General features: G+C 42.5%; 1 protein-coding gene across 3 annotated transcripts in view; it reads left to right on the top strand.

The window, feature by feature from the left end:
- Positions 1–19,354, top strand: part of ZNF592 (zinc finger protein 592) — a 68,352-nt gene that overhangs the window by 36,896 nt on the left and 12,102 nt on the right. For all 3 annotated transcript variants that reach the window (XM_073619183.1, XM_073619185.1, XM_073619184.1), the window contains exons 5-6: positions 15,728–15,906; positions 18,360–18,536. In XM_073619183.1, the coding sequence (XP_073475284.1) occupies positions 15,728–15,906; positions 18,360–18,536 (356 nt within the window). The remainder of the gene's footprint in view (positions 1–15,727; positions 15,907–18,359; positions 18,537–19,354) is intronic.

The following is a 19,354-nucleotide window of genomic DNA, read 5'->3' on the forward strand; positions in this document are numbered from 1 at the left end:
GAACTGCAGGATGTGGAGCAGACCACCAGGTAGCTGCCACAATGGTGAGACGCCCCACAGCTACAGTCAAATCCACTACACATGGTAAATACTTATATTAATCCCCAACTGCTATCGTCATCAGGAGAAAAATCCTATGGGCAAAAGTACTCACCAGCAGGACCGCCGCCAGAAAATCGGGCACCTCAAGGCTGCAATGGCAATCTCCCGGGCGAATGCAGGAGCCAGGTGAGGGTAACACGGAATAAACAGCTGTTAAATAAAAAACAAAAGGGGGTATAAGGCAAAAACACCCTGATGGGCATATAGGGTCTGTAACAGGGGTTGGGAAATCCTCCCAATCTCCCTGAACCCTCGAAACATGTGGAGACTATAACTGGAAAAAGATGAATATCCAATCCCCCATTTTGGGTCGATACATCTATTTCTTTCCAGTTCACATCAGAGAAATCAAATTGTTTAAAGTGGAGTTCCACCCAAAAATGGAACTTCCGCTTTAAGGGAAGGTGACCCCCTGACATGCCAAATTTGGCATGTCATTTTTGGGTGGGTGGGCGGGGGGCCGTAAACCCTCTTTTTAAAGGGTTTTAGCTCCCACTTCCTCCCAGGGCGCTGGAAGTAAGTTCACCTCTCCCCCCTCCCTCTCGCCAATCATCTTGGACACATCACAGGTCCCAGATGATTACCTGGCCAGTCACAGTGCGCAGCGTGGCATGCGCAGAGCGTGCCCGGCTGTTAAGCCACCATGACAATGCCGGCGCCGCAGAGAGGAGGGGGAGACGAGCGGGGCTTCGTTCCCCTGCATCGCTGGACCCTTGGATAGGTAACTGTCCAATTTATTAAAAGTCAGCAGCTGCAGTATTTGTAGCTGCTGATTTTCAATTTTTTATTTATTTTTTTTTAGTCGGAACTCCACTTTAAGTTTTTTCCCTATCATGGGATACCTTGTACCTTCTGTATGTCAATATGTTGGCCCCTTTTGGGTACCTTTTTTTTTTTTTTTTTTTTTTTTTTATTTAATGGATTTTTTCAATAAATTTGTAATTTTATAAAAAGCTGAGCATTGCAAGTATATACTGTATCACGAAAGTCCAAGGTTGCCTCAATTTCATAGTCGTACAACTGTATGGTTGAACTTGCATTGCACAGACACCGCATGTGATCAGCACCGCAGCGTGAACCCGGGCTGAATGTGATTGCTTAATTCTAAACACAGCTACATCCCCATTTATAAGAGGGTGTGCACGCTTATGCAACCACAGTATTTAAGTTTTTTATTTTTACTCCCCCTTCCTTAAAAGATTTCAGTTTGTTTTTCAATTTAGTTGTACAGTTTATAGGTCACATAAAAGGTGGAAAATTTTCTGAAATGGTTTAGCTGTCATTATTTTTTTTCATTTTTTTTTTTTTTTTTTACATCACAGAAACCTGACATTTTTAACAGGGGTGTGTAGACTTTTTATAACCACTGTATGTTGTGGTTTTACTAAGGGATGTGGTGGATTTTCAGGGAATTAAAATCCGTCACTACCCCACTGACAGGACAAAGCTCTTACATAGGAAGAGCTCTGTCCTGTCTCTCTCCTTGCCAATCAGTGGGTGTCGGTGGGCATCTATTGGCCAGCACCTACTAATCAGCTTGTGCTGTGTCTAATCACAACCCAGCCCAGATCCCGGCAGAGCTCGCGTCCGTCCGCCCGCCCCCTTCCCGTAAGTGACAGATCACGTACTAGGTACATGATCTGGCACAGAAGAGCCGCTCTGCCGCGAACATCAAGTGATGCGGTCAGCAGGTGGTTAAGCAAGGTAACCAATGTTATGAAAATTAGGCTAATGGTTAAAAATGTGTTTTTTGAATAATGAACTCCATTTCCCCACATTTACTGTTTAAAGCTCAACAGCAGCTTTTGTTACACATAGTTTGTTTGGGCCAGCTTGGTTCAAATTAATTATGTCCCTCACTAACATGTGAGGCCGCTGGATGTGCGGTATAAACTGTAGGCTACATACAGCACTGTGTTCCAGGTGTGAACCGAGACTTCCTGTCTCATACCTGGAACAAACTGGAGTCTATCTGATCACCACTCAGCCAATCGGAGAAAGCGATGTATTCAAGCAATGAATACAAAGCTTCTTCTGATTGGCTGATTCAGAGGTTGTGACATCCTCAGCCCACCTCTCTGACTCAGAGGAAGCTTTGTATTTATTGCTAGAATAAATCACTTTCTCTGATTGGCCGATCAGACTGTTTTGTGTTTTCCGGGTATGAGACAGGAAGTCTGGGCTCGAACTTGGAACACGGTGCGGTATGCTGCATGTAGCCTCAGCTACATACAGTTTATACCGTACATCCAGCGGTCTCATTTTAGTGAGGGGCATCGTTCATTTGGGCCAGCTTGGTAAAGTGTAGCAAAAGCTGGAGCCCAGCTTTAAGGGCTCATTTATACATATCGCCACTATGGATCACTTTTGAGAGGGGTGGAATTATAGTTGCACATGTGAATGAGCCTTTACACCTCCTTCACATGGGTGGCGTGGCTTATTAGCCTTTTGTTTACGCAGCTGGAGCTGTATGCGAGCATCCTGTCACTCTGTTGATTCGCAGCAGCATTATAGACACAGTGCACATCTTAGTTTGATAGGTGTGCCAATAAAGCGATATTAAACCCAAAAACAAAAATGTAATGAATTGCAGCTTACCAATCATTAGATGTGGTGGCTGCATTTGTTTTCTATTTTTAGTTTTTTTTTTTTTTCCCCTCTGTTTACGCCTGTTGATCTGGCCAGTAACGCACCTCCTGTATTAGTGAGACACCACTCTGGATAAGCGAGCACAGCAGACAACAGCATTGCCAGTCTGATGAGAGGGGAATGTTAGATGTACTAGCAGATTTAGAGACACTAACAAATTGAAGCCACACTCCAGGTCATACTTTATAAGCAGTTACAGCAAACAAGTTTTTTTTTTTTTTTTTTTGTTCCCCTTGGGCTAAAGGTTTCACATGAAAATGAAAGCTGATCATTATAAGCACTTCTGTCAGTGGTTTGTCCCATTGTTGTAACTTGATACATCCTGCAAGAGAGCTTGCTCTTTTTGAAAAACAGACTTACTGGCCAGATCACCAGGTGATAATAGAAGAAAAAAGCCTAAAGAAGAAAATGAATGCAGCCATCACATCTAAGAATTGGTAAGCTGCAGTATAATAAATGTTTGCTTTTGGGTTTAATCCTGCTTTAAAAAATGACTGCATATGCTGTTGGATGGGATCATAATAGTTCATCTAATCTGCTCATATAGTTTTAGCCTAAGAATTAATCAAATTATAGATATGTCTACATTTGGTTACTGCTGGCTTTCCAGATATGGCTTATTTTCATGCTTTAAGCACCCACTTAATTCTTTAAGATATTAAGCGAGTGTTTGCACATTTATTCATTTTGCTTAGCAAGTAATGGAGACATAATATGTTCAGAGGCTTTTTATGTTATCTGAAGTAGGGGTGGTGAATATGTATGCTAGCATATGGTGTAGCCTTCCAGGTATTTGATAGACACCATATAAAAGCTGACCCAGAACTCTTAGCAAAGTGTGTAAACTCTATATAGACCATCCTTTTAATGCCCACCTTGTTTATTCCTATTTTGAAAATGCTTCATGCACTTTGTAGTTTCAGTAAAGCATCTGTGGATATTGAATGTGCCCATTTGTTGTAAAGCACATGTGATTGTACACAACCCCCCTGTACATTTTGTTTTTGGATAGGCATTGGAAGCATTCTGTCTGTGAATGTTCCATGCCATTGTGTCTTCATCCACCATGTGTTTATTACTCATATCTGCATTGCCACAGTAACCATATTAGAAAATGTTTTCCTTCCACAGCGGTAATATATACATTTCCTTTCTGCCCCTACCGAGGCTGCAGCAGCTATTGATGGAATAATGTTTAATAATAAGTATGCCTTATTAATTATTGAAGGCCAATTCCAGAAAAATCTTATTTAATATTTGCTAGTGTATGAAATTCTTGGGGTTGGTCTACTTTTCTTTGCATAAAATGGGTTTTGCATGTCCATGTAAGTCTACAGGAATGAAAATCCCACCAAAGAGGTCCAAGGAAAGTCATATAAACCGATTTTTGAATGTTATTAGAAGTATCTCAAACTGATATTAAACTGATGACAAGCTCAAAGCCCACCAACACACTCTTTCAGACTCTTATTGCTTGCTGCCTCTGTATTGGAGATCTCCCCTAAATTTCTGTCAGGGCAAAACATAATTGGAAATCTCTCTAATGGGGGCACAGTCTTCATGCTGTACTGCCTCTGTTTTTTTTTTTTTTTTTTTTTTTTTTTTTTGCTAGTGTCCTAGGAGAATGGATATCTTTTTTTTTTATCGTACACCATAGGACATAGAGCCTCAGTTATTTACTTAGTGGGTTATAGCTACCTTCAGTTGTTGACACTGGCACTTCCAGGAGTACCAGTTTTTTCGCCAGTTTCTAAAGGTGTTGGCACGAGTGAAGATGTGCTCTGCGGAGCTCCAGGAGGGATTCAAAAAGCCTCCACAACCGGATCCATCCTGCCACTGCAGCTCCAGGATGGTACCTGGGCCTCGCATAGAGGAATGAGGTTTTGCCTGTAATGCTCCTCTTTGAGGGCTGGACCCTAGGAACCAGGACTCTTTTTGGGCTTGCTACATTACATAAAGCTGTCCTGAGGGGTGCTATACAAGGTCCAAAGGAGTGGAACCCCTACTAAAGGGGCCCCAGTCTTTGAAGGTTTTACCACGCTGCCCGCCGTGATGGGAGAAGTTGGGATCTGTCTGTTTACAGCAGTATCCTGCAGTGAGGAAAAGGTAAGAGGAAAGCATAGGAACTGCAAAGCCCACCTATGACTTTTCTTTCAATTATATTGTAATGCCTTAAAAACTCCTCTAGAGGGAGGAATAATGTATAGACCCTGTTTAAATCTGTGCTAAAACAGCGTGTGTCTCAGCAGCTGGTGGGGGGGGTCTCCTCTCTCCCTAAATGGGCAAACTGAGTGGATGGGGATACGTGTTATGTTTAAACAAGCATAAATCTGTGTAAACCCCCTTCCCCCCTCCCCCGCTTCCCCTCTGGGGTGACTCTTGCAAAGCATAGGAAACAGTTACTTACCGTTTGCCTGCAAAGTATTGGAGACATGCCGCAGCGCGGCTGTAGTCTCCTCTCCACCTCTGATGTGTGTTCAAACGAAGCCGCCACGCACGTGCACAAGGCTGACGTCAGAGGGCGGGGAAGGGGCGTGGCTTAAGCGGTTGGCACCGTGTGCGGACTCGGTGTCCTTGCAAACACACGGCGCATAGACAATCGGGCTCACCTGAAAAAGCTTAAAGCTATAACTCTGGGAAACAGTGTCTATCAGAGCAGCTGAAGCAAGGCTGCCACAGGACACAGAAGCGCTGGTGCACGTGAGGGGTTTACACAGGCATTTGCAGTACAGGAAAAGACTTATTGTTTAGCATTAGATCATTCTATGCTGCCACTGTTTTTCCTACTATTTTTCAAGTAAATAGAACAGTTCTTAGAGTGCCTCTGTTTTTTGTGCTTTGCATTATGGCTTCAAAGCTTACTACTAGGGCACCAAAACCACTCCCAGGCACTGGGAACTCCAGTCATGCCTCCACATTGTCATCATCTTCGATATCTGACATGGCAAGCCAGGGTGAGTCATTGGAAGCAATTGGTGGTGCAACTGCTTTTCACACTTCAGCCCCTGTATACGTGACCTGAAGATGCATTTTCCTCTGCCCTGCAGGGCTTAGAAGGAAGATTAGCCGATTTAATCGCATCCTCCATTCAAGGGGGATAGGAAGCGTGCTAGATCCCTCTCTCCCACTCCAAACCCTTTACCAGCGGAACAGTGGGGACAGGATGAGGTATTACCCTCAAATGATCGGGAAAAACAAACCGATTATTCCTCTGCGGAGGAAACAACAGCTGATGTTTCAGCTTCACAACCTGAGGTACAAATCCTACGGAAATGGTTTGCTCCACTTTCATGCTATCCCTAACAGAGTCAGCTGAAAGTCTGGTTTCTTCTTTGGGTTCTTTGAAACCTTCACAACCAGTCCACGCAATACTAGAGAAGCTTATTTTATACTGAATGGAATCAACTGGATAAGCATTTTCTCTCTCCAAAGAGATTCTCAGTTCTCTATCCCATGGAGGAAAAATTCACCAAAAAATGGAAAGCTCCAGCAGTAGATGCTGCGATTTCCAGTGTGAATAAAAGTTTAAAGTGGTGTTCCGGCTGAAATTATACTTTTTAAATAAAAATACCCATATAATACACAATCTTAATGTATTCTAGTAAAGTTAGTCTGTAAACTAAGGTCTGTTTTGTTAGTTTATAGCAGTAGTTTGTTATTTTATAAACTTACAGCAGGCCGTGGCCATCTTAAGTGTGGGCATCTGAAGCCAGACTGTATTTCTTCCTGGATCTCATCCTTGCAGATCTCGTACATGCTCAGTGCAGCACAAGCAGTGTAATAGGTTTCAGGTCAGGTTTCCATAGCAACGGCAGTGTCAGAGGAAGTTGCCACCCCTTCCCAGAAGGCATTGCAAACAGGAAATGATTAGAGGCCGACCGATATGGGTTTTTCTCTGGCCGTTGCCGATATTTAGAAATCGCGGTGGCCGATATATGATGCCAATTTTTTTGGCCGATATATTAGGCCGATTTTTTTTTTTTTTTTCCCTTCATCTCATAAAATCTAACAGTTAGACCCCTTTCACACTGGGGCGTTTTTCAGGCGCTTTTGGGCTAAAAATAGCGCCTGTAAAGTGCCTGTAAAACGGCTCCCCTGCAGTCTCAGTGTGATATCCCGAGTGCTTTCACACTGAGGCGATGCGCTGGCAGGATGTAAAAAAAAGTCCTGCAAGCAGCATCTTTGGAGCGGTGTATACCCCTCCTCCACCACTCCTGCCCATTGAAATGAATGCGCACCGCTGCCGAAGAGCCTGCAAAGCGTTTCGGCAGCAGCGCTTCATGGGCGCATTTAACCCCTTCCTCGGCCGCTAGCTGGGTTATAAGCGCCCCGCTAGCAGCCGAATAGCGTCGCTAAAACTAACAGCGTTTTACTGTCAACGCATGCCCGCTCCAGTGTGGAAGCAACCTATAAGTAATAAGTGATACAGAAATTTTTTTACATTTAAACATTTATTAAACAAAACAAACCTCCAATCAGTTCACTTGTATGTATAATTTAGGTTAAAAAAAAAAATAACTATATCTTAAATATTAAATACACAAAAACAGGTAATCAACACTTTTGGACGAAAAAAAAGGGCTAACTTTACTGCTTATTTTTTTTTTTTTTTATTTCATTAATTTAAAAAAAAAAATGCGTTTGAAAGACCGCTGCGCAAATACCGTGTGACATAAAATATTGCAACAACCGCTATTTTATTCCCTGGAGTCTCTGCTAAAAAAATATATATAATGTTTGGGGGTTCTAAGTGATTGTCTAGCAGAAAATACAGGATTTTTACTTGTAAGCAACAAATGTCAGAAAAGATTTAGTCTTTAAATGGTTAAACTGAGAACTTCTAGACACAGAGTTCAGCTCATTGATAAAAGAACCTGAAAAGATACAATGTATCTTCTAACCAGACTTGGCAGGGTGCCCAGGGAGGAGAGTATCCTCTCCACAGATAACCTCAGGAAACTTGCATTGACTTCTATTACAGAAGTCATTTGCAAGTCCCTCTGAAGTTATAATCAGCTTTTTTCAGCACAATCGGCTAATGCCGATTAAGTAAATAAAGCCAAATATTGGTTGACCTCTAGAAATGATGCGATGGGCCACGGCCAGGGAGGAGGAAGTGAAAAATGAATACAGCAGATATACAGTAGGTGCTGAGAAAAAAAAATATCCAATTTGTTTATAGTGCACAGTTTAGTGAGGGATGCTGAAGAGTTGTAAAAGTGGGTGGAACTCCACTTTAACTTGTCCAGTGGACAATACGCAAATGTTAAAAGATCCAACAGATAAAAAGTTGGAATTTCTGTTAAAATCCTCTTTTTCTTTAGCAGGTACTGTTGCTCAGCCTGCAATTGCAGCTATAGGCATCTGTCAGTCCTTAAAGGACCAGTTCACAGTGGCCCTTAACGAGCTCCCTGCACAACAGGCCTGTGAGTTAGCCGAGTTACCAAAAGCATTATGTTTTGCCATAGATGCTATGTAGGATTCTATTCACCAGGCGTCTTGCCTTGCACTCGTGCTAGTACACATGCGTAGGACCCTTTGGCTAAAAGGTTGGTCTGCCGAAGCACCCTGCAAAAATCTACTGTCTAGCTTCCCATTTTATGGGGAGCGACTATTTGGCGATGATTTGGATAAATACATCCAGACAATTTCCAGTGGAAAAAGTACTCTTTTGCCAGTCAAAAGAAAGTATAAACGTCCTTCATTTAAACAGACTTTCTCTCCTGCGCCAAGCGCATCCATCTCTAAGCAGTGGCGACGGCTTCCACCATCAGATTCCAGAGGAAAATCGCAGGGTCAGGCCCAGGCTCAAAGGAAGACCTGGAGCCGCAAAACTACAAAGCAGAATACTAAGACCTCTTCATGAAGAGCCGTCTCCCCTCAACAAGGTGGGGGGAAGACTTCTGCATTTCGCAGAAGTCTGGCAAAGGGAAACTAAGGATAGATGGGCGCTCTCCACAGTGACTCTAGGATACAAACTAGAGTTTTGGGAGTTTCCACCATCTCATTTTCTGAGATCAAACATTCTCAAGGATCCAGGGAAAAGACAATCCCTATTTCAAGCATTAGACCGATTATTGACTCAAGGGGTAATCCTACAGATCCCCACAGAAAAACAGGGTTTGGGATTCTATTCAAACCTGTTTACGGTACCAAAACCGAATGGAGATGTCCGACCCATTCTGGATCTAAGAAATCTAAATCGGTTTATGAAAATCCACTCATTCTGCATGGGGTCGATCAGGTCAGTGGTCTCTATCCTACAAGGGGGAGAACTTCTGGCATCCATCGACATCAGGGATGCATATCTGCATGTCCCTATATTTCCCGCTCACCAAAGGTTTCTGTGATTCGAAGTGGAACAGCAGCACTTTCAGTTTGCGTCCTTACCATTTGGGCTAGCCACAGCACCCCAGGTATTCACAAAAGTACTGGCCCCACCTCTAGCCAGGTTAAGGGCACAGGGCATAACCGTGTTGGCGTACCTAGACGATCTATTGTTAATAGACCAGTCAGTGACTCACTTAAAACAAAACGTATACATTACAACAAATTACCTGGAGGGTCTTGGTTGGATCCTCAACCTAGAGAAGTCTTCCTTAAGACCAGTAAGAAGGCTGGGATATTTAGGCCTGCTCATAGATACGGCCCAGAAAAGGGTGTTCTTGCCTTCAGCAAAGATCAGCTCCATACGAGAGCTGGTACGGATGGCCAGGTCAAAAGCAAATCCTTCAATTCGCCTTTGCATGAGGTTGTTAGGAAAGATGGTTGCTTCATTCGAAGCAGTTCCCTATGCCCAGTTCCATTCAAGACTGTTAAAATGCAAAATGCAAAACCGTATCCTCTCTGCTTGGAACAAGACGATCCAAGCCTTGGACTTGCCAATGCGACTCTCCCCAAGAGTGTCCCAAAGCCGCAATTGGTGGTTACGAAGCCAGAATCTGCTGAAAGGGAAATCCTTCAGACCAATTATCTGGAAAGTAGTAATGACAGATGCCAGCCTCTCAGGCTGGGGAGCGGTACTTGAAAAGACGACTGTCCAAGGATTGTGGTCAAAACTCGAAAGAGCCCTGCCCATCGACATCCTAGAGATTTGGTCAGTGCGTCTGGCTCTGAATACCTGGACTTCCAGGTTAAAGAATTGTCCTGCCAGGATCCAATCTGACAACGCCACGGCTGTGGCATATATCAATCACCAAGGGGGCAATAAGAGTCTCTCAGCTCAGAGAGAGGTGAACGACAGTTTTCATTCCGGGAGTAGAAAATTGGCAGGCAGATTATCTAAGTTGCCAACAGTTATTCCCGGGGGAATGGTCTCTTCACCCTGATGTTTTTCGGGCTGTTTGCCAAAGATGGGGGATACTGGACATGGATCTTCTAGCGTCCAGGTTCATCATGAAGTTAGTCAACTTTGTGTCCAGAACAAGGGATCCACTTGCATACGAAAAAGATGTGCTGGTAACCCCGTGGGATCAGTTTTCACTGATCTATGCTTTTTCCTCGATCCAGTTGCTGCCTCGACTTCTTTGCAGGATCAAGCTGGAAAGAAAGCTGGTAATTATGGTAGCACCAGCATGGCCCAGAAGGTCATGTAGATCGTAAAGATGGCAGTGGAGGGTCCTTGGCCATTCCCACTAAGGCCAGACCTGCTCTCGCAGGAGCCGATATTCCATCCTACTTTACGAACGCTAAATTTAACAGCTTGGCTATTGAAACCCACATTCTGAAGAAACGTGGGCTTTCCAGGTCAGTTACCTCAACTTTAATCAATGCAAGGAAACCAGTTTCCAGAGCTATATATTATAGAGTTTGGAAAACTTATGTTTCCTGGTGTGAATCCAATGGTTGGCACACTCGGAGATATAGGCAGAATCCTTGCCACAATTGGGCGTAAAGATGAAGTTGGCCCTAAGTACTATTAAGGGCCAAGTCTCAGCCTTATCGGTTTTATTTCAAAGACCGCTTGCTGCGCATTCTTTAGTCCGGGGTTTTATGCAAGGGGTGATGCGGATTAATCCGCCAGTTAAATCACCTTTAACCTCTTGGGGCTTGAATTTAGTTTTGTCAGCGTTACAAAAACAACCATTTGAACCATTACAGCATATTCCCTTAGTCCTAAGTAGGAAGCTGATATTTTTGGTTGCTATATCCTCAGCAAGGAGGGTTTCAGAATTGGCTTATTCATGAGGACAGAGTGGTGTTACGCCCTCATCCAGGCTTTTTGCCAAAAGTGGTTTCAGGCTTTCATCTGAATGAAGATATTGTCCTGCCATAGTTTTTCCCAAAACCATGTTCCAGGGAAGAAAAGTCATTACATTGTCTGTATGTGGTGAGAGCAGTGAAAATCTATTTAAAGAATACTGCTCAGATTCGTAAGACTGATGTCTTATTTATTCTGCCAGAGGGTCCTAAGAAAGGACAGGCAGCGTCGAGATCCACTGTTGCTAAGTGGATTCGGCAAGTTATAATTCAAACTTATGATTTAAGGGGTAAGATTCCCCCTTTTCAAGTTAAGGCACACTCTACCAGAGCGGTTAGTGCTTCTTGGGCAGTGCGTCACCAGGCCTCATTTGCTCAGATTTGCAAGGCCGCAACTTGGTCTTCGGTCCATACATTCACAAAATTTTATCAAGTGGATGTAACAAGGAATGAGGATATCGCCTTCGGCGCAGTGTGCTGCAGGCAGCAGTATAAGTCCTCAAGGTCTGGGGGTGCCCTACATGTTATGTCTCCCTCCTCTCAAGTAGCATTGCTATGGGACGCCCCAGTAAGTAAATACTTGAGGCTCTGTGTCCTATGATGTACAATAAAGAAAATAGGATTTTTATAACCGCTTACCCGTAAAATCCTTTTCTTGGAGTACATCATAGGACACAGAGCTCCCGCCCCTCTGTTTTATGGGGTGAAAGTATATTGCTAATATTGCTTGGCTACAAAAATGGAGGTACTCCTGGAAGGAGGAAAGGTTATATAGGGGAGTCAACTTCCTGTATTGGGTGTGCCAGTGTCAACACCTGAAGGTAGCTATAACCCACTAAGTAAATACTTGAGGTTCTGTGTCCTATGATATACCCCAGGAAAAGGATTTTACAGGTAAGCTGTTATAAAAATCCTATTTTTTCTTCAGCACTACCGTTTGAATGGCTAAACTGTGTGTGTGTGTGTTTTGTTTTTTCTCCTAGCAGTCTAGTTATTTTTTTCAAAACTATCCTTTAAAGTTCTGCTTGAGGTTTCTCTTCCGATTTGCAGCTATCCAGCACAGTTGCCTTGCTACCCGTAATCCATCTAGATTTCACTTGACTGGATGTTGTGGGGCTAGCCTGAAAGTGACCACCTGGCACAGGGTTTTGTGGATAAAGCTTTAAGATCATCAGCCTGTTGCTTCTACCACTGCTGTTTCCAACCTGGAGACTTTCCCTTTGCACCTGCATTTCTAAGATTGGAAGTGGTTTGATAGGTTGTCTGCTCCTCTTAAGTGCTTGCTGGCCTTGTATCTGTTTGGTGCAGATTTTGTTAAGAAATGGTCTGTTCCTGCTGTGGTTCAGGCTGTGTTTTGCCTTAACAAGACAACTACCACACAGTGGAGTGGAGGATACACCTGCTTTTAAAGACTGAATCAATAAGCAGTTGGATGGCCTTTCCTGAACTCTGTTCTCACAGGCTATGACTGATTTTTGTCAAACCATGTTTGACTAGGTGAAATCCCTTTAAAAGAGATCTAACCGCTGCTGTTGTTGACCCTCCGCATGAAGATGGAGCAGATGGCTGTGGCACTAAATTTCAACCTTGCCTACTTACTGGAAGCGTTTCTCGTATGTGTATTCTGTCAAGACATATGCGTAGGGCACTTACAGCAAAAGTGCTGGACTGCAGAGCTGCTTTGTAAAAGAAGAATTTAGTTCACATGGTCTTCAAGGGGCAGCACATCTTCTTATAAGTTCTAGATGTTCTCATCAAGGATGTTACTGATGGCTAGTACACTTCTCTTACCTAGCAGAAGAAGAAACCTTCAATGTTGTCTTCCTCTCTGTGTTTAGGAAGCATCCTTTTTGTGTTCCTCCACTATATCGACTTTAGCATTCAGCCCCTCCAAATCTGGCTAACCTTCCACCAGCAAGTCTGAACTTCAAGCTTTCCAAATCCTCAAACAAGGATAAATTACAGTGCTCACAATAGTGCAAAATTATCAGTAAACAAATACATGAGTAAAGACAATTGATAAGTGAATGTCCATATAATGGCGAACGCTGTGCTCCAATCGATAAAGTGCAGTAGTGCTCCGAAATTCAAGGTGCGCCACACCCCCTCCTGTGTCCCCACTCACTGGATGGAATGGACCCCTAGCTTTTCAGTCTAGGAGTCGTACAGGCTTAAAATGTTGGCCAGAGATGGATGATTCACTTCAGGATGCAAAGAAGATCTCCCATATCGTAACAGTCATACGTGGATAATAGTGCCCAAAAAGAGATAAGTGGAGCCTAATTGTGAAGTACTGTTTGGCAATTGTTTTATTGCGCAGATTAAAAATGCATACTTACAAAAAGGTAGGTGAAATTAAGCATGTATTGGCAAGAGATTACAATAGGAAACACTGGTGGTGTGCGTTCTGACAACCGGAAATTACGCCGTTTGGCCTTGAAACCGAAAATTGCGTCAATGCGTTTCGCCCTCCCACAGGGCGCCATCAAGGTTCCTTGAACAACTGGCCAACTTTTCTTTCTTTCCATCTTTTGGAACATGATGGATGCCAGTTATCAGGCTTGAAGTTTCTGGCAATTTGGCTGGGCCTTTGGCATTGGACTAATGACATACATCAGTCATCAGGATGACACCAGATGTTATATTGCAGCAAGATAATTGGCAGATTGCAGGGTGTTCAGGACCTATGCTGCAGGTGGCGCATGCCAATTGTGGACCTCCTGGCTTCCAGGTTTATTAACAGACTGGACAAGTTTTTATGCAGGAGTAGGAATTCACTGGCAGAATCGTGGATGCTCTGGCAGCTTTGTGGGATCAGTACACCTTTAAACTATGCCTTTCCATTTACTGAAACTTTTTTTCTCATCTGCATGGCAGGACCGAGTTGGAGGGAATTCCAGTAATCCTTATTGTTCTGGGTTGGCCCAGGCCGATGTGGCATGCCGGCCAGGTAAGGCTTCCAGCAGATGCTATGTGGTCTTTGTCAGACATTCTAGATTTTCGGTCTCACTGGCCAATTTGCCATCTTGCTTTTCAGTTGCTGGCTTTAATGGTATGGTTGTTAAAGCCCAGTTCTAAGAGTACAGGGGACTCTGAGTCTGTAATTTTGTAAAGTATATCATTGGACATGAAAAGAGTCCCGGGGATGGATTCCCTCCTTTCTGCAGTTGGGTCTTGACCATCGTTTTGCTCTCAGCAGCATCAAGGATCGGGGCTTTCCACTTTCCCTTCTGTTTCAGAAACTGTTGATTTAACACTCTGTGAATTAGACGTTCATGCAGGGGGCCTCACATTTGGTCCCACCAGTCTAGTCACCTGTGACTCCATGGGATTGGAGTCTTTTTCAGTCTGCACTGTACAAGCCACCATTTGAACTACACAAAGACCTTCCTTTCCTACTCTCTCAAGTTTGATTTTTTTTTTTTTTGTAGCTGTCACTTCTTCAAGTGTTTGGATATGGTTCGGACTTTTCAAGTCTGTCTCTTAGCCAGGATTTGTAATACCGGATGGACCCAGGAAGGGCATCCGGTTTCTTGCTCCACCATTTCTAGGTGGCTCAGACAACCTGTTCAAGCTTATGGTCTCAAGGATTGGTTCCCCACATTCCAGTTAGAACTCGCTTCACTAGATCAATGAGCGCCTCTTGGGCTTTTTGGTATCATGGCCTCTGTTTCCCAAATTTGCAAGGTTGCCACCTGATCTTCTGTTTGCATGTTCTCTAACTTCTATCAGGTGGACTTTTCTGCCTTTATCTGATGCTAGCTTCAGACTTGGTGGCTTTTTGAGCTTCTGGTGACTTTAAGTCCATTAAAGAGACACAGGTTCCAATCCTCGTGTTTATGATCATGTTCCCTGCACTGCTTTGGTACAAAACTGAGGTATGCTGGTAATAGGAGGGGTTATACCCTTGGTTGGTCTATAGTTTGTTTGCCAGTGTCAAATCCTTCTGTAGGCAGTAGTAACATGCCAAGGTTAAGCCTTCCAGTTTCCCAAAAAGGACACTCCATTGACAGCCATACCCCTAGTCTTAGTATGGGGATGACAGGGAATTGGGGAGAAAATCTCCCCGGTGGGAGCACAGACCTAGATAAGAATCTGACAGATTTTTTTTTTCACTTTTTCCCAATCTATTTGAAACGAAAAAACACATTTTGACCAGAGTTAGGCTTTACTCACAAATCTCCCTCTCCCAATCCTACATTTCAGAAGAGTGTCTGATGTGCACTGCCAGAAAAGAGATCCTGACTTCCCCCCTGTTCTCTTTTAAAATATTCTGTCACATCAAAAGGAATGTAGGGGAAGTTGGGTCCTGCTTCTCAGCAGCACACCACATTTGCATAGGCAAGGTATAACAATAATCGTTTAACAATATAAAACCAACAATGACAATGTTTGTATGCCCTGGCTTAGTTGTGCCTATGATCAGGTTTTCCTGGGCACCAGTTTTTTTTTCTTGTTGCCAAGGCAAATGGGACTTGTTGAGCCTTGCTAGAAGATTCTAACCTTTAAAAAAAAAAATCATGTTAGTGTAGTTTTGCCAAGTGCTATGTTGTTTTTTTGGTAGGTATAAGATTTTTTTTCTTTCCTTCCATTTTTTTTTTTTTTTTTGTCCCTGTTGTCTGTGTAACTTTGTTTTCCTCCTAGTTTTGGTCACTCTGGTCCATTTAAGTTAATTGTTAGCCTTTTTATTTGTGTTCAATTGAAGTTATATTACATTATATTCATCCTGAATCATATATTTAAGACCGTTTTTTTTTTTTTTTTGCCCTCTGTGTAGACCTGCCAGGTGTGCCAGATGATGCTCCCAAATAAATGCAGCTATGGGGCTCACCAGCGCATTCATACTCACAAATCTCCATATTGCTGCCCTGAATGTGGTGTGCTTTGTAGATCAGCCTATTTCCAGACCCATGTTAAGGAGAACTGCCTACACTATACACGCAAAGTGGCATTCCGGTGAGTGTGACACCATTCATTTGACAGTATGCATTTTACACATGTAATAATGTACAATTAAAGAAGAATTCTAGGAATTAGAGTACTTTACACACTCACTTTGGTTCAGCTTGCCTTAAAAGAATTATGCAGATGCCATCTCCTTGTGGTTGATGGTGAATTAGTACTTTACTGTTGTAGCCCATTCTACACCCAAAAAGCAGTGTCCTCATCAGGCAGGTGCTCCAGCAACCTCTGTTTTGTTTAGTAAATAAAGAGTGCTGCTCGCTCTGGCACCGCCACCACTCAAAAGGAGCCTTGTATTTTTGTTTTTCAATAAGTAGAAGGCCTCCTCTGACTGAACGAATTGAAAAAAATACAAGTGGTGGAGGCGCAGGAGCAAGTGACGCTCATTTTTTAGTATACTGAGTTGGTGGAGTACCTGCTGGAAGAGGATGCCACTTCCTGTATGTAGCATAGGCTAGAACAGTATATGTGTTACTGATTCAGCATAGGCCACATGGAGGTGCCATCTCCATAATTTAGGGAAAGCTAGCCCAAAGTAAATGTGCAAACTAATCTAATTCCTGCAGTTCTTTAACAACCACATGCATGTTAAAAACAAATAAACCCATCAGTTGTAATATTCACAAGGGAATCTGTAAGTTGCAAGTTATTCAGTCTTGGTTATTTTTAGGGGATCGTGTGTTTTGGGCAGCAGTGAAAAATACATGGTCTTTAATGGGCCCAAATGGGTTGAGAATAGGACATTCTGCATTCAAATGCAGTGGAACGCAATACAATGTGTTACACCGTGCATTAAGAAATAGTAATTTTGGCTTTTGCTATGAAATTAAAAAAAAAAGTGTGTATATATATCTATATATCTATATATAGATATATAGATATATATCTATATATCTATATATATATATAGATATATATCTATATATATATAGATGGATAGATAGAGATATATATAGATAGATAATATGAGAGAGAGAGAGACTCTTCTGTTTTTTTGTGTTTATATGTATGTTTAGCATGCTTTTAAACGCAGTGCACATGGTGTGAATCCAGCCTAAACTGTTTTAACAGCGCAAGATACTCTAGGGCTTATAGTTAATCATCAAAGGGAGCGAGGAGATGTAGATAAATTACACAATCGCCACCCTGTATGACAGCTGCAGCAGGCCAAAAGCAGAGCCCTGGCTGTAGCATTGGTACAGATATGAATGGTACAGTACACAGACGAGATCTGTATAAAAAAAAAAAAAAAAAAACACACGTCCAGGGTTTTTTTTCCCTAAAAGCAATACTAAACCGCTAGAAAAATAACAATGGGACCCACTGCAGGTTTAGGTCATAACGTACTAGTATGCACCACATACTAGTACATCATGACAGATTTATTGCACAGGGAGCCTTCTATCGCATGGGTTAGACTGTTCTCTGTAAATCAAATAAAACAAGCCAAATGTAATTCATCTGACTACACCACGTTGGAAGGAAAGTAATTTATTGTTAAAGGTAGGCAAAGCTTTTAAGTCACAAGTTCACTTTTTAAAAAATTACAAAATAACTTTTTGTTACACCTTTACTACTTTATACTTCTCTTCACTCCAGCGATGTGGCTCCCAGCTGGCCGCTGACATCTTTGGGTGGCTGGGTACTGATTGTTGGCCGCTTTTATTGGCCGGGCTGAGATGATGTCACTAAATCTCTGGTTTGCTGAAATTGTGCAATGAGCTGCGTGTGCACAGCTCAGTGTACAGGGGTGGACAGCCAGGTAAGTAACTTTTAATGTAGATGAGACAACAGTGTTGATTTACAAAAGTCAAATAGACTGGGCACTTGGAAGTGCAGCTGCTCCAGTGATTAGTAAATGAGATAAAGCTTCACTTTACAAAGAATATCCAATTGCATGCAAAAAAAAAAAATTAAAGAAAAAGAAAAGCATTTTTCTTGCACATGATTGGATGATAGAAGTCAGCAGAGCTTTCCTTCACTTAATAAGCTCCGGGGCAACTACGCTTACTGAGTGCAAGTGCACTTGGAAAGTGCACAATCTATTTGCCTTTAGAAAATCCACCCTATAGTATGTCTCCTCTGCATTAAAAATCTTACCTGTTTCCCATAACCTTTTTTTCTAATGACGTTCCACTTTAAACCATATCTATATGATCTTCTTACTGAAGTGTAAATATACTGTACTGCTCCCTTCTCCAAAAGGACTTAATCTTCTGCCATCATTTTCTGTAGAACACCGCTTCCCTTGAGTCTGCATTTTACTAAACACTTCATCAAATGTATATACACTGACAAGACCACACCCATGAAAACTGCATGTTTGCATTAAATTCTGCAGCCTGTCCAGTAGAGACTTTTGAAAAGTGTTTGACCTAGGAATGCATTTACAGAAACTTTTTTTTTTTTTTTTTTTTTTTTGTTACTAATGTGAAATGTTTCAACAGGTGCATCCACTGTGGGGTGGTATTCATGTCACTGGGGATGCTGAAGGCTCACATCCAGGACAAACACTGCGAAGTTTTCCACAAGTGCTCCTTCTGCCCCATGGCCTTCAAGAGCACAGAAAGCACGACTGCTCACATCACTGCCCAACATCCCACTGCTAGCCACAAAAATGCACAGTATGTTTTTTTTTTTTTTTGTTTGTTTTTTTTTTTTGTTTTAGATTTATGGAAAATACTCTGTTTTTTCTCAAAGTTGTCAACCCAACCACCTACCATTGCCTTTACTTCTCAAATGTAGCATTTTCTGTGATTCAGTTTCCATTAGCAGCAGTTACTTTTTAGAGTTGAACTTAACTAGTTACTACTCGCTGTATTGTGACCTGGATGAATGAGAACCTTCACAGATCTCTAAATGCTAAACTGTTTTCAGTACAGACATAGTTGGTCCTATGGTATGATAAAAATGGAACATTCCAGTGCTCAGTCCATTACCAGAGAAACTGAACAGTAAATGTATGGCAAGTTTTAGGCTCATCCAGGGGAATTCAGAATAACCCTACTGATAGATTTTTGGCGATTTAGTTTCCTTAAGAGTCTGTCCCTTGGCAGTGACAAATTCCTAAAGAACTACAACCAGTTTTCAGATTAGGAAATTGGTGGTAATTAAGACGAACCTTGAGCTGGCATACATTGGTATGCCAGTACTGAGAGCGAGCCCTGCCTGTTCTGGGAAGCTGTCATAAATGTGACAGCTTCCCGCACAGAGCTTAAACCCGGCCCCATTTAGCTACGGCCAGGAAATCTAAATGTAAACAAAGGTGATGTCGTTACTCAAATATGGCAACGTTCATATTTGGGAAATGACTTGTCACTGCATGGGCGGAGCCTGATGGTGAATTGAGAGATTCTTTACGTTTAAATGAGTGCATGGCAGTGGGTGGATTCAAAAACTGCTATTAGACAGAATAGCGGCTATGTATCCACCCACTGCGGTG

Source organism: Aquarana catesbeiana, linkage group LG03 (genome assembly GCF_042186555.1).
Source record: "Aquarana catesbeiana isolate 2022-GZ linkage group LG03, ASM4218655v1, whole genome shotgun sequence".
In the NCBI taxonomy this organism is placed as follows: Eukaryota; Metazoa; Chordata; class Amphibia; order Anura; family Ranidae; genus Aquarana; species Aquarana catesbeiana.